The 14,414-nt window shown below is 43.7% G+C and overlaps 1 protein-coding gene across 1 annotated transcript in view; it reads right to left on the minus strand.

Annotated features, from left to right (window-relative positions):
* LOC116943665 (LON peptidase N-terminal domain and RING finger protein 3-like) overlaps positions 1-14,414 on the minus strand; it is a 95,622-nt gene that overhangs the window by 46,778 nt on the left and 34,430 nt on the right. Inside the window, exon 2 of the mRNA XM_032956710.2 lies at positions 920-1,038. Coding sequence (XP_032812601.2) covers positions 920-1,038 — 119 coding nt within the window. The remainder of the gene's footprint in view (positions 1-919; positions 1,039-14,414) is intronic.

Raw genomic sequence — 14,414 nt, forward strand, 5'->3', positions numbered from 1 at the left:
TAAGAACTCTCGTCACTTGCTGGGAAGGGTTTCTAGCTCTGAGGTACAAAACTCCAGGACAAAGCTCAGGAAGAAGAATATCTCACCATAGCAGGAGAAAGAAGCATTACTATTATTATATAAAACAATCGAAAACAGAATCACGAGTACATTTGGTATTCGCGCCATTCTTGTGACGCAGACAAGACCACAATACTTTTGGGTAATAACCCTACAGTATTAAGCAGGGCGGCGGCTGGCCTCAAACCGTGAGCCTCTGCAACACGCGATAAGCATGTTAGCGCTCGGCCATAGCACTGCATTGGGAAGATGATATTAGGAACTAAACTAAACTATTTATTTTACCAGGTAATGCCCACTGAGCTAATTAGCTATTTTTCAGAAGTGACCTGGCCAGAAATGATAGCTCAACGACGGGTGCATATCACGTGCACATTTATAGCAGCCAAATACTCGAAACACACGTTTATTCTAAATGTGGAGGGAAAGACCTGAGGCCCCGGAGAAAAATCCACATGAACATGCAAACTCCGAATATACAGGTGGGGATCGGACCCACGACCTCCTGTTTACCAGGCCAGGCAGTTAACATCTTGCCACCATGACATTGCAGGACTGCACCTTTGCCTTTCATGAAGTCACGTGCACTGTTCGTAAGTAACCTAGGTGATTTTTCCAGGTGGAACAGATGAGTGGGGCTAGTCTAAATGTGGAGGGAAAAAACCGGAGGACCCAGAGAAAAATCCACACAACCAAGGGGAGAACATGCAAACTCCAAATATGCAGGCGTCAGGGTCTGGATCGAACCCACGACCTCCTGTATAGCTAGGCGAGGTAATGAACATCTCGCCACCGTGGAACAGCAGAACAGGTGTGCGTGTGTGTGAGGCTGGGTAGGGTATGGATGATGCCCACGCACCTTGGACCACAGCGGCTGGAGCAGGCACACGAGTTCGGCGTCGCACAGTGCATCCTCGTAGCTGCGCTTCGCCACCTGCACCTGGGCACGGTTGCTGAGCAGCAGGTGGTCGTGGGGCACTGCAAATCGTGCGCAGCACAGGCACAGCGGCTCCAGCTCATTCCACATGTGGCAGCACAACTCCTTGACTGTCGCCTCTCAATGTTCCACTCATCTGCTCTCTAATGTGTTAGTTTGGGGGTCGTACCGGGTGCTATTCGACACGATGTCCAACATTTCGCTCCCTGTGCAGGAGGCGCTTCTGCGGGAATGATATCCAGGAATCGGTCGGTTCCGAAATAAGCTCGCAACACGTGCAGCGAAACGTCAGACATCATCGGACATCATGCAGATCAAGACACGGTACAGCCCAAAAACAGCAGTAATAACACTCGTGCCTCGCACAGCAAGAAGGGCCTCAGTTCGATTCCTGACTCGGACACATTTCTGAGTGGATTTTAGAAGTTCACCCATGAGCTTCCTCTGGGTTCCCAGATTTGTATGTATTTATGCTGAACTTCTTTCGCGCTGTACTAGCCAAATGTGCTAACAAAAACCATAAAATTTCATTGGTATTGGCTAAACATCGGAATGCTGAAAAATTACCTGAAAATTACTCATTAGAGATTGCACATAGCAAAATCTCCCCATACTGTGAAAACTTGACAGGGCTGCTCTGCAGCAGTGATACTGAGTGAGGCTTTACTTGGTAAACAAGCACAAACATAAATTACTTTATTATTTCAAGAACTGGGTAAGGCATATGATTTGTTGCTGTTTGTTGTATCCTTTTCTTAACCAGCAGATGAAATAAACCCATTGATTCCCATGAAACAACATTGGCTCTTGTGCATCGGTGACCTGGATAACATCGACGACAATCAACATGCAATGCTGTTGCCACATAATTTATGAGAAATACAGGCAGCCATCGGTTTTGTCCACTTGACCACCACTATTGTACACACATTTGATACACACACACACACACGACACATTGACTGCAATGTTTACCAGTAACATCCGGCCACGTGGTGCTTTGGCAGAGTGCTCAACCCCAAATCGAAACACCACGAGTCAAAATCCTGCTTGAGCATCGACTCTTCTAAGCATCCCTGATGTACCACTTCAGTGATAACAATCAGTGACTCAAATTCTTAAAATGGGACCAGTGAAGTTTTGCAGTTTTAAGTAAAACACTACTGCCACATATTCACTTGAAAAGCCTATTCCTATTCTCATGGACCATGAAAATCGGTTAGCAATGGGTTATTAAGAATCAAGTAGTGCTCAGCAATGAGACAACATAGCCATATCTGTCATTAAAACCACACATCGATACACACATGCTCATCCATGCAACGCCACGCTGAATGTCCAACATGTACTACATTGTGTATATGCCCGAGATAACCAAATGCAATGTTGATAATAGACTTTATCGTTTAACCGTACTGCTAATTGGACCACTCACAAATGAGAAAGCATATGTCTTTGCAATGAAACTATTCTAACACATTTCATGCTGTATATTAGGTTGTAAGAATTTCATTCTGCATGAAATTTAACAATTGTATACATACTGTATGATCGCCAAGCACCCATAGCAGAAAAGTGATTTAAATAATATGCGAGGGAAATAAAGTGAACCAGAGTTGTTTTTTTATGAGTTAATAGTAGGCACATAACGATACATTGAATCACCCATTGAAATCGAATCGTATAGTCTATTTACAAAGCATGCAGATTATATTATGCAAATGTTACATTTAAGAAAATGGAACTGACAAAAGTGACTAAATGAGAATTTTGTTTTAAAACAATGCAAAACAGGACACTAACAACGAGACAAAATAATGGATTCTTAAACTGAACTCAAGTCAAACTAATTTCGTGCTCAAATGAGCATAGGGGGGTGGGGACTACTACCGGTACTTATCTACTGTTTACAGCCCTGACCCAGTGTTTAAAATTCCACATTCCTATGGCAGGGGCGAGTTTATCCATAGGACAACCAATGTTGACTTTTCCCCACAAAGTGGTGCTCATTAATGACCCCGGGGGGGGGGGGGGGGGGGTGGGAGTTGATAGGCCAAGTCAACCGCCCAGCCAGGATTTGACCTCACAACCTTCTGATGGCGAGCCGCTCGCTCTGCCGCCGAGCCACCTGGGCGGTGAAACGGACTGCAACTCCCCCCCCACCCCCGGCACTGTGACAATTTCATCGAATCGCAGGCAATGAATGGGTGTCAATCACTTGCAGGCCGAGTGAGTGGTCCGTTCCTGCTAACCTGCATCAGGCAACAAGCGGCCTCCCCTTGCTCAAATGAGCATTGGGGCGACATTCGCGTGCATCAATGGCCCTGAACCGGAGGTACAAACTCCACACATCTATGGAAGGGCGCAGTTTATCCGCAAATCAATCGCAGAAGATTAGTGCTGGAGACAACCACAATTACAAATGCGCTTTGTAACTTTGATCCCTTACCCGTGTGTCGATAGTTACATTTTAATGTGCGATTTTAATAAGACTGTGTGTTGTTGTCTTTGTGTGGTCTGGGGACTATTTTTGTTGTTGTGGCTTTACTTCCTTGCTCAAGCCTTGCATTTAGTGTTTAAATATTTGCAGACATTTATGTACTTATGCAATTTGCACAGCTATTTTGTGACTTGCTTCCCTTTTCTCTATTTTTCAACCCTATCATTTTCTGTATTGTTTGTAATTGTAACTTGCTAATCTGCCCCTACTGGACATCTCTGAAAACTGCTTTACAGCTCATCAGATTCCTCTGGTCGAAATAAAGATTCTGATTCTCACACCCAGATCACTAACAAATGAGGCTAACGGTGCCTCTTAAGTGCTCACCTGGCTAACAAAATAAACTGACTTTCTGCAAAGCAGCGTCATTTTATCAACCATGAAAATAGTTGGCTTATTTGATGCCCTACCAGTATCTGAACTCACAATCTTTAAACTGTGAGTGCAGTGCTCAATCCATTGTGCCACTCTGCAAGATGCGAACGGTCTGCATCAAACTGTATAAAAGAGAACACATCAGAAGTAGTAACTACACACTGTATACACATTTCTTGAAAAGTGCACAGAAAAAAAATGAACCACAGCACTTTACTCCCTTACAAAACATGAGCATCCCGCACTGTCGATCAGCATACCATCTGAACTCACGTCAAGTGGCAGCCCCGCATCACATTTACAGCCACAATTTTTCTCTCTCTTTCTCTAAGCTCATGGTCTCCAACTTAAAAAAAAATCTAAATTACTTTTCGCGCGTGGGTGGCGAGTGTGGTTTAAGCCGCGGCTGGTAACCAGCGAACGCAGGGCTAAACTCACAAACAGAATGTGGGGCTGTTACACAACGAGCTTAGACCGGCATAATCTTTCCTGGGCGTGACCCATTTACTGCAGCCAATAGACATGCACGAAGCCAGTGCAGTGAAGGGATACAAACATGGGCTTGCTGACCTCTATGACTGACTTTAACTCCCAACAAAGCAGCTTGAATTTTTGACCAAACCGAGTAATCAACTTAACTTACGTTCATGCGTTTGTAGCAGTCAAGGCAGATAAATGTTTTCTTGCGGTAGAGGAATATGCAGGTATCTATCTGGCTGGGCTGAGTTCGATTCCCGGCCATGGCTAACATCATTGGTGAGGGCGGGACACTTCTGGAAGGTATGATGGCTGGAGGATGAAACTGCTGATGGAATGGCAGCCAAAATTAGGGAATGTATCCAAAAGGCTAATCACAGAGAGAATGAGCAATGAGATTGGGTCAGTTATGTACAGGGGCAATATGGTTCATAGCATCACAAGACCTTCAGGAATGATGATGACCTGAATCCAGCAGTGGATTCATCATGACTGATGACAATTAAGTTAAAGCTTAAATATTATTTTCTCTAAATGTGCCCAATGCTCATAAAATAATTCAGCCATAATTTTCTCCATTGGCAGCCTTGAACAAGTGGATACAATCCCACATTCCTATGGTTAGGGCCAGAGGATGCATCGGACAACTATGGAGCAGTAATGAGGGTGTTATTTATTTTGTTTAAACTATTATTCGTTGTTTAGCTAGGGCAGCACCACTGAGTCTCATGATTATTGTTCAGGAGTATCCCGCCAAAGTTTTTTGCAGTAGGGGATCGACAATTTATCTGTGTAGAGTAAGTTCAATTGATTAATTTGTCATGATTGGTCATAATTGTTTAATCGTAAAATGCCCAATGTGCTTGTTCCATTTTTCAATTCGTAAACGCTGCAGTGTACCATTTTAAATAAAATATTTTACTAATAAGGGAAATAGAAATAATGACGGTGTTAAATATACACCGCTGTGTTATGTTGACGAGGACCAACTAAACCGAACAGTTTTATTCACACGAAACATTTTTATTAAACTACAGGGCACCGTTTGAAACACGACAATATCACAACATGCGGCACAGTAGTTACACAGTGTGCAATGAACCCAGTGTCCTGAGATTGATATCTGGCGAGGGTGAACATCAGTTGCAGCACAAACAAGCTAAGATTGGCATAATCCTTTTTGGGCAAGTCCCATTTACGAGAGTACTCCCCCCTCAGATGAGCATCAAGCCACTGTGGTATTGGCCTATCAGAATAGGCTCGCACCTCCGATTAGCACGGTTGGCTACGTACGGTTCAAAACAAGTTCAAAATAGATAGATTGCTGACCTCCATGAACGTATTCAATTCCCAAATAGAGTGGTTTATTTCCTGAGTGAACTTGGCTCATTGGCAGCCAAGTGGGTTGCCTCCAGCCAAGGTGGATAACTAATGTGACTTCCCCACAAATCTTCAACAACCAGCATGGTGAAGTATGGTCATGTAACCCTCACGGCTGTAATTGTTTTAAATTATAAAGCACCTTTATATATAAACATTCTACCTTCCATTTGCACAAGTTATAACACAGAACAGCATTTAAACAGAGCAAAAACACAGCTTTAAATAACCAAATAAGAGCTTAAAATCTGCCACAATGACATGAAAAGTTTCTATGGAACTTGTATGGGTGACCTGCAAGAGACAAAGAATCGATGCAATGAACGAGAACTCCATTCTGTCTCTCCACACACACATTAAGTACTGCAATTAAAATTCTATTTGTTTCATCCATAATGCCCGTGACAGCGCATAATGAGTCTGTTTACGGGATTGCTTTTTGCGTGGAATGGGGTCCGAGATGTTTTAGAGTGGACTCTTGCCAATAACATCTGGTCATTCAACAGCAACGCATCGGTCACTGTTCATGTGCAAGGTTCTGGATAAATTGTTGCATCGCAGGATCGTAAGAGGTAGCAGTGGCTTAGGGGAAGGCCTTCATCCAGCAGTGGAATGATCACGACTGATGATGATTATGAATGTGTTTAACAAAGGAGGTCATTCGTTGAGTATTTTAAAATACCTCTCAAACAGACATCACTGTATCATGGGACCTTTTTGCCAGTATCTTATTTTTCACAATTTGATACTGGCAAAAAGGTAGCCCATGATATAGCTGCACACCCACAGCTCTAAATGCGCTGATACGTGTATTGTCTTTGTACTGTTTGCCAAAAGGCAAACAGTACAAAGACCAATCAGTTTCCAAGACAATGCGTATATTATCAGAGCATGTTTGTTGGCATGTTAATCACAAGTACGTGTGGTTAGTGCAGACTTGATTCCTTGCAAAATGTTTATATTTGGCGTTAGAACATCTTAACACCTGTTTATTGCCAGAAAGGGTAAAATCTATTCTTATTTTTCATCGTCATCAATGTACGTATATGGAAGCGAATTGTGGTATTTCCAGTACAAATGAATTGTGGTGCTGTGAACAGAGTCTTCAACATATTTAGGAGATTTCGAGCTCACATCCTGGTAGGGGTTCACGTCAACCCAACATCCCTTCGGCCACAATAAATTGATTAGTTCACCCAAGCTGTTTTGTCTCTCATCCACACTTTATTCGACTACAACAATGCAGGCCACAACAACAATACACTCACCCACTCACCCCCACACTGACACACTCGCTCACCCACTTACTCACCACACTGCAGGTCACAACGCTTCTCTTCTGGCTTCTTCCTTCGCACAGATTCCACTTTAAATTCCCTGCCGTCATCTCTCTTTTACCAAACCCGTGTAATGTTGCTCAATTCAACTCTCATCTATTACAACTTTGATAGTGCTGGCAAAGTAAGGCCTACACATTGTGAGCGTAGAACCTGCCAGGGCCATATAGTCTCACACTTTACAGGAGTTAAGAAACGCATTTCAGCCTCTTCACACACTCGCACATTTTACCCACCATCCCCAACCCACCCCCAGCCACAAAAACAAAGATCCTCCGTGTAGCCTCCAACAAACTATCAGAGCACCTATGAAGGCCGACACGGCACACGAATAATGTTCCACCAATCTGGTCATACAAACACACAAAGACAAAGATCATATGTATAGCCGTAAACAAACTGGTAGGGGAAGTGCCATGAGGGAACACCTATGAGGGCCGGCACGGCACACTAAGGGACGGGTGGCCAAAACCATGCCCGGTCGCCTTTGTTTCTCCCAGTTGTGATGTTCACACACCGCACCAAGTACTCATTTAAGATGGAAATCGATTTATGGGAGGCCTAAAACCTGTTGAAATATTCTCCACTGTCATTGGTCGTGAGCAAAAACGAAGTTGGGTCACCGGGTACGCACGTAAACCACACACACAATTTACACGCAAACGTCCCTCTCTCGCATACAAACTGGTTTAGTAGTTCACACTAGTGTAATGACAGTATTCAATCTGGTGGCCATGGGTGCTAACTACAGGTATGGGTGCAGTATAGAACGACACATATACAAGCGACCACAAGGGGGCATAACTGGGCCAAGGGTCAAAGAGGGGATCGAACTGGAAGCTCCTGGAACCCGCGAGAGAGTTCCAGAAGAGGGGTGTGGCCAAGGGCGGGGCTTGGCCACGCGGGGTAAATATAAGGGAGGTAAATGGGGGTTCGGGGCTGTCATGGGGGTTCGGGTCCTGGCTGTCGTCGCTGTCATCGCTGCCATCTCTTCGTCGCTGCATAGCCAGCCAACTATAAAGTCTTCATTGCTGTCGTCACTGTATAGTCAGCCAGCTATATATTTGTACGTCGCCAATGTCGCTGTATGGATGGCTAAACTATAAGTAAGTCAGTGCTTATGTTACTCTGTGACCCCTCTACAGTCGTGTCTCTGAAGTCGTCTCAATACACTAGCACTGTCCGCCCTTACCAAACTAGAGGTTAAAGGTGAGATTGACAATGGTCACCTGCCAAGTAATGCCAATCACTGAGTCCCACACATTGGCCATGCCAGAATTCGAGAGCGCTCCGAATATCAAACTTGCATCGCATATTCAAGGCCGACGATAGAAACGATCGATGTCCCCAAGTGATGCTTTGAGCACCAAGTGCAATCAATCGTTTAGGTTATTTTACAATGCCCTCATATCCCATAAATATCTCTCATAAATATCTTATGAAGACCACATCAGTATTTAATTGTACAAACTGAAGTGAAATGATCAGTGTCCCTTCGTTTCTGCAAGCGATATTTGCTTTGCTACATGTCTTCTCGTTTGGAGAGTTGTTTTTTAATGTACGTACGTCGAACTTCTTTCGCGCCGTACCTAGTCAACCGTGCTAATCGAACTGACTGCGCAATTAAATTACGCAGGCATTCGTGCTGCGATCAAGAGGACCAAAATGTCATGTTTGCACGCTGAAGCTCACAGCGAGGTCACCAGCCAGCCTTCCTTTTTTGCGCATCTCTATCTGATATGGTCGACCCAGAACAAGACCAATAAATAACAGTCATGAAAGATGCCAAGTCGAAAAAAAAACAAAAAATATATGCTTGAAAGAACCAATTCTTGTATTGTCTTCATTTATTGTTTAATTCCCAAATAGTTACATAATCAGTTATATCCGACCCACATTTGGTTTCAATAACCTATCAAAAAGCGGATAAATTACAAACGCAAGATTAAATGAGCAAGTAGGACGACCCTTGAAGACAAATTAAATGTGCGTTTACTTCCGAGCGACCCTCTTAATTCACCATCTCCTACCCTAGTTTTTCCAATAATAATACGTAAGGCTCAATAATAGTCACGGCTCTGGCACCTCAACTGGGGCAGAGCACAACTGTTATGGTTACCTCACAGGTGCATTGTCAGTCAGAATTGAACCATTACAAAGGTTTGGTAATTTGAAAAAACAATATTCGATTTTTGCTGTACGTTTGGTAATGTTTAAGTGTGATGGTGTAAATATCTATCTTCTCTTATTAGTATACATTATTATAGTATAATTCATTACAAAAATTACATTATTTCAGTCATCGATTACTCCGGACATTGTTAAAGGGGGCACACGTAATAGACAACAAAATAATAGTCGATTGAGATTTTTGGTTGATTAATAGAATTGACCAATCCACCCAGCTCTATAGCCAATAAACCTGCTACTCCAGGGCACTGCTTCCCTGATACCATGCCGACTCAATGAGTCACAACACCGCTTCCTTGAAAGCAGCTTTGTGTGCTGCGCAAGCAGTGGCTGGGTTCCTGAATACGACACGGCAGCGTTGGCAGTGAAATGTCTTTATAAGAAAAATGCCTCGAGGTACGGAAAATAATTTATGGTTGCTTCATGCCACGGTGCTCAAATTACAATCGAAAGGTCATGATTTTACATGCCCAACGGGGACTGACCCTTGTCCATAAGGCCTCCAAGGTCAAAGAAGGCCACTTGTGCGAAGTCAACAGTGGTTGTCCTCAGAGGGAGAGACTGGCCCCTATTCTAGGAATGTAAAATTTCTAGTAACTGTCTCAGGGCTGCTCATAAAAGATGAGCACTTATCCAACGAATTGTTCAGAGGACACCAATTGTCACTTGCGTGCTGCAAATGGGTAAGAAGGAAATGAGACCTCCAAGGAATATAATGGTGGCAGAGGACAGCCAATACTTTTCACAGTGGGACTGTCCCCAACCAGGAGTGTCAAGTAACTTACGCACACATTCGTGGAGCCAATCAGGGGCTGCTGTGTGTTTCGGGGTTGACCACTCTAACCCCATGACAAATTTCCAAAGGACATGCCACATCTGTATACAAAATTTGCATATCCCAAAAAGACGAGAAACTAGGTTTAAAGTCACCTGAAACCTTGTCTTCTGAGGCAGCCTTCAGCATATACTGTTATATAATGCACATGACCTTGGGCAGAGCTACACCACAAGTCCTATTTTTTAAATGACAACTCACCTTGGGGGCATAAGCACCTCTCGCTGCCTTTTGCTGCTGCTGCTGCTGTTATGGAAGTGCAGCCATCTTGTGGGCCATCATGTGAGGCCACACATTTAAATGAAGATTGCCCTCAATTAATAACTTGTGGGAGTATTTCACCTACTACTTCGGAACTTGGTCCTTAAGGGGGGACATCCAACTTAATAACTGTGGCATCTCCCGTTTCAATGTCCCGCACTTCCGATTAGTACGGTTGGCTACGTACGGTGCGAAAGAAGATCAACATACAAAATCATAATCGGAATATGTATTTATACTGGAGGAATCCGATGAGCTATGAAGCTCTTTTTGACAAATGTCCAGTAGGGCTGGTCAGGACATTACAAAAAACAGCACAAAAACACGATAGGTGTGCAAAGTATAAAAAAGGTAAACAAATCACCAATAAATATATGTAAATATAACGAAATTTTTTTTTCAGGTAAAGCCCACTGAGATTTTAGCTTTTTGCAGAAGCGACCTGGCCACAAAGAATAGCTCAACAAAAGTGGCTTATCATGTGGAAACGTAATACAGCAAAATAATCTAAATAATCTCAATGCATGTTTCTAAATGTGGAGGGAAAAACTGCAGGACCCGGAGAAAAAATGCATGCGACCACAGGGAGAACCTGCATACATTTCCTTGGAGAAAGTCTCTCACGCTGCTCTCTGTCTTAGAGTCTGATAAGTGAGAGCATATTCTTGGGTCTTTCGGTAAAGTCACGTAGATAGGTTCAAAGAAAATAACAAAATAGAGCAAAAAAACAACAATGTTTCCTTCGCAACACGGTCGTCTTCAGGAAAAGGGGGGTTAGCTTCCAAGGCAGACTGTTCATAAGGGTAGCAGCCAATGATAATGTAAATGGTGGGCAGCCAACCCGACGGTGGTTGGTTTTCCACCAATCAAAGGGCTGCCAGGTGAAAATTAGCATATTAAAGAGAGATTAGCATGGTAATGGCAGATCGCAGAGCCGCAACCAAGCGGTTGGCGCGCGAAGTGACTGTGAAAGCGCAAGTTTGAAATGGGTGAAAAGCACAACTAACATCGGAAGGTGGTAGAGTGGGAACATCATAGCCAATTATGTCCTTCCAACGATTGCTCAGTTTGTACCCATTTTCTCGGTGGAAATTGTGTCTGTGTATGTATATATGGATGGCGTCATGAACGAATCTTTGTTGATAGCCAGTGGGCTAGCAAAGTACCTTCGTCTTAGAGAAGTTAATTTCGTGTGAGCCCTCCGCATTAAACAATGATCAGCCACGGCCGAGGTATTGGTCCTACCGTGTTTCAGATCTGCCTTATGTTCACCAACACGGTCCGAAACATGTCGCTTAGTTCCCCCAATGTAACTACTGCCGGAGACACAGCTTAGTTTGTCACCGCCGTGGTATTGCATGTCAGGGATCACATCCTTCACAGATGGGATCAGATCACAAATTTTATGTACTGTTTGCTCATGATTTAGGAAATCTTTTTAGTGACTCCTGCTATGTATGGTAAGGTGATGGTTTTGATTGGATCCTCAGATGGTTATTTCCCAACGGTTGGGGTGATAGCTTTATGGATTGTGTAGTCTGAATATCCATTCATCTTGAGAGCTTGGTGTACACGTTCCAGTTCACTGGCTAGGTGATGACGGTCGGAAATATATCGAGCTCTATGGTGTAGAGTTTTGATGAGGGAATTCTTCTGGGATTGATGGTGGTGGGAGTCAGGTTTTAGGTAGGCATCCATATGGGTGGCTTTCCTGTAGGCAGTGTCCCATTGAGCCATCTGGTCTCTTTTCGATTAAAACATCCAAGAATGGTAACTTGTCATCCTTTTCCACCTCCATGGTGAATTTGATGGCTGGGTGTATGGAATTGATGTGGTTGAGGAATTGGTTCAGAGCTGGTCGGCCGCGTGGCCAGATGATGAACGTGTCATCTATGTACCTCTTCCACAAGGACGGACGTAGAGTGGATGCCTGGATGGCATCTGTCTCAAATTATTCCATGAAAACATTGGATACAACTGGAGATAAAGGAGAACTCATTGGGGTACCTTCAACTTGTTTGTAGAAAGTCCCATTCATGGTGAAGTGTTGGTGAGGCAGTGTCTCACCAGGGCCGGTACATCACCATTTAGTCCTTGTTGGACCAAATCTTCAATGATTGCAATGGTGTCAAGCACAGGAACTTTGGTAAACAAAGAGACCACATCGAAAGTAATGAGCAAATCACCTATAGATAGTGATATGTCCTTAATTAACGATACCAAGTGAGCTGAGTTGAGTACAGCTGAGGTGGTCTTACCAGTGAATGGTTGTAAGGTTTGTAGGTGGGTGAGTCAATGGTGGAGACGATAGGACGAAGAGGTGTCCCTTCTTTACGGATTTTTGGTAAGCCATACAATCTGGGTGGTCTAGCAGCAGAGGGTTTTAAGGAAAACCGCTTGGTTGGTTCGATCAAAGATGTCGCATCAGTGATGATATTGGTTTCCGTAACGAGGCGGTTGGTGGGATCTCTTAAGCCTCCCCTTTTCCAGTCCCAAGGGGGAAGAGAGGCTAGGTTTACTGTGAGTGTGCACTACAGTGTTCATGTCCGTCACATGTTAAATTGGTCTCTCCATCGCCCTCAATAATTGCATGCAAGTTTTCAAAATTCCAGACATATTACGTATACCACGAAGCGTTTCCAGTGAGCTCATAGATTGCCCACAGATGCCTCGTCATGTGACTACAGCATGGTTGGCATGGATCCAGCTGGTTCTCAACACAGCCTATTTCCATTAATCCCAGGGGCTCGCACTCAAGTAGGAGCTTTATACTCACATCATGGATCCAACAGGATTCTGTGGTGAGCAAACTGAAAAGTGCTGTTTTCCATACCAACGATAGAAACTGGAAAAAACATTTTTAAAATAACGGAGAATATTTACAACATAGGTGCCCTACACCTATTTACTCCAGCCATAAAATTATTGAAAATGGTTCCGCAAAAAAATGTCTGTCCGAGACAAGACTGTGACCTCTTAAAGTCAGAAATCTGTGAACTCAACATTTAAATTTTGAAACACATTTTTGTAAAATTAAGACAAGCTGAAGTATATCCATGCTCAAAAAGCAGTGTTATCTCCAGCTACTGGAAGAGATTCTGAATTACCATGCCGGTTGCCAGTCCCTCCATAGCATCTCAAATACTACTCATGTAACTGACCCAAAAGAGGGATGATGGGAGGGGTCAACCCCTTACCAAGAAAATAATTAAACTTGCCACCTTCTAATCATTAGCCTAATGCCCTGCCATAGCGCCCCACTACTGCGTATCAGTTGAATGGCGCACGCACGTGAAAGCACGCACATGTATGCTGTAGTGCACAAACGAGTGTTGCGGCTGAAACGGAAGCAGTCAGCCACCGTCAGCTGCACTCATTGGCAACCCTGGTGCCATTGCAGCACATACGCACTTAGCCAATGAAACCGGTAACATAAGAGCACACTAAGGGAACAACTTCATAGGCAAGCGATAACACAATCATACAGGTGAGTGCCGTGCGCACAATTCCCTTGTGTTTCCCTTATAACGGCAGTGCTTTGTGCACGATGCGTTTCGCGTCATCCTCGTCTCTTCCGCTCCTCCTTCCCTGCCTCCACTTTTAAATCTTCTCCAATTCAATTTATGGATCAATTCTTTTGACAACTGAGATGCTGCCGTGGTGTAAAGATGAGCAACAATGGACTTGAAATTTAGAGGTTTCTGGTTCGATCTCCCAGCAACAGCAGCTGAAACTGCTGCAAGTACTTAAATCCTCCCTTGCCTCTGTCCATCCAGCAGTACGACTGGGTGCATCAGCTTGCCGATTGGCAGGTCACGTGTGGCAGGATAAATGTGGGTACTCCCACCTCTTCCAAGACATCTGTCAAGTGTGCAAGAGTAGGCCAAAAATTTACTTCAGAATATAATGAATTATTAAAGGCATATGCTGTTTGTAAAATTGTGTAGCCATACCTAATAAATAAAATAAATTCTAGAGTGCCCAAACATGGCAAGGCATTACAACAGCACTGAATTTATGACGGAAACATAAGTCATTACTTCACTATAATAAGAAACAGAT

This window comes from Petromyzon marinus, chromosome 18, assembly GCF_048934315.1.
Source record: "Petromyzon marinus isolate PM22_M1 ecotype Great Lakes invasive population chromosome 18, UKy_Petmar_22M1.pri1.0, whole genome shotgun sequence".
Taxonomy (NCBI): Eukaryota; Metazoa; Chordata; class Hyperoartia; order Petromyzontiformes; family Petromyzontidae; genus Petromyzon; species Petromyzon marinus.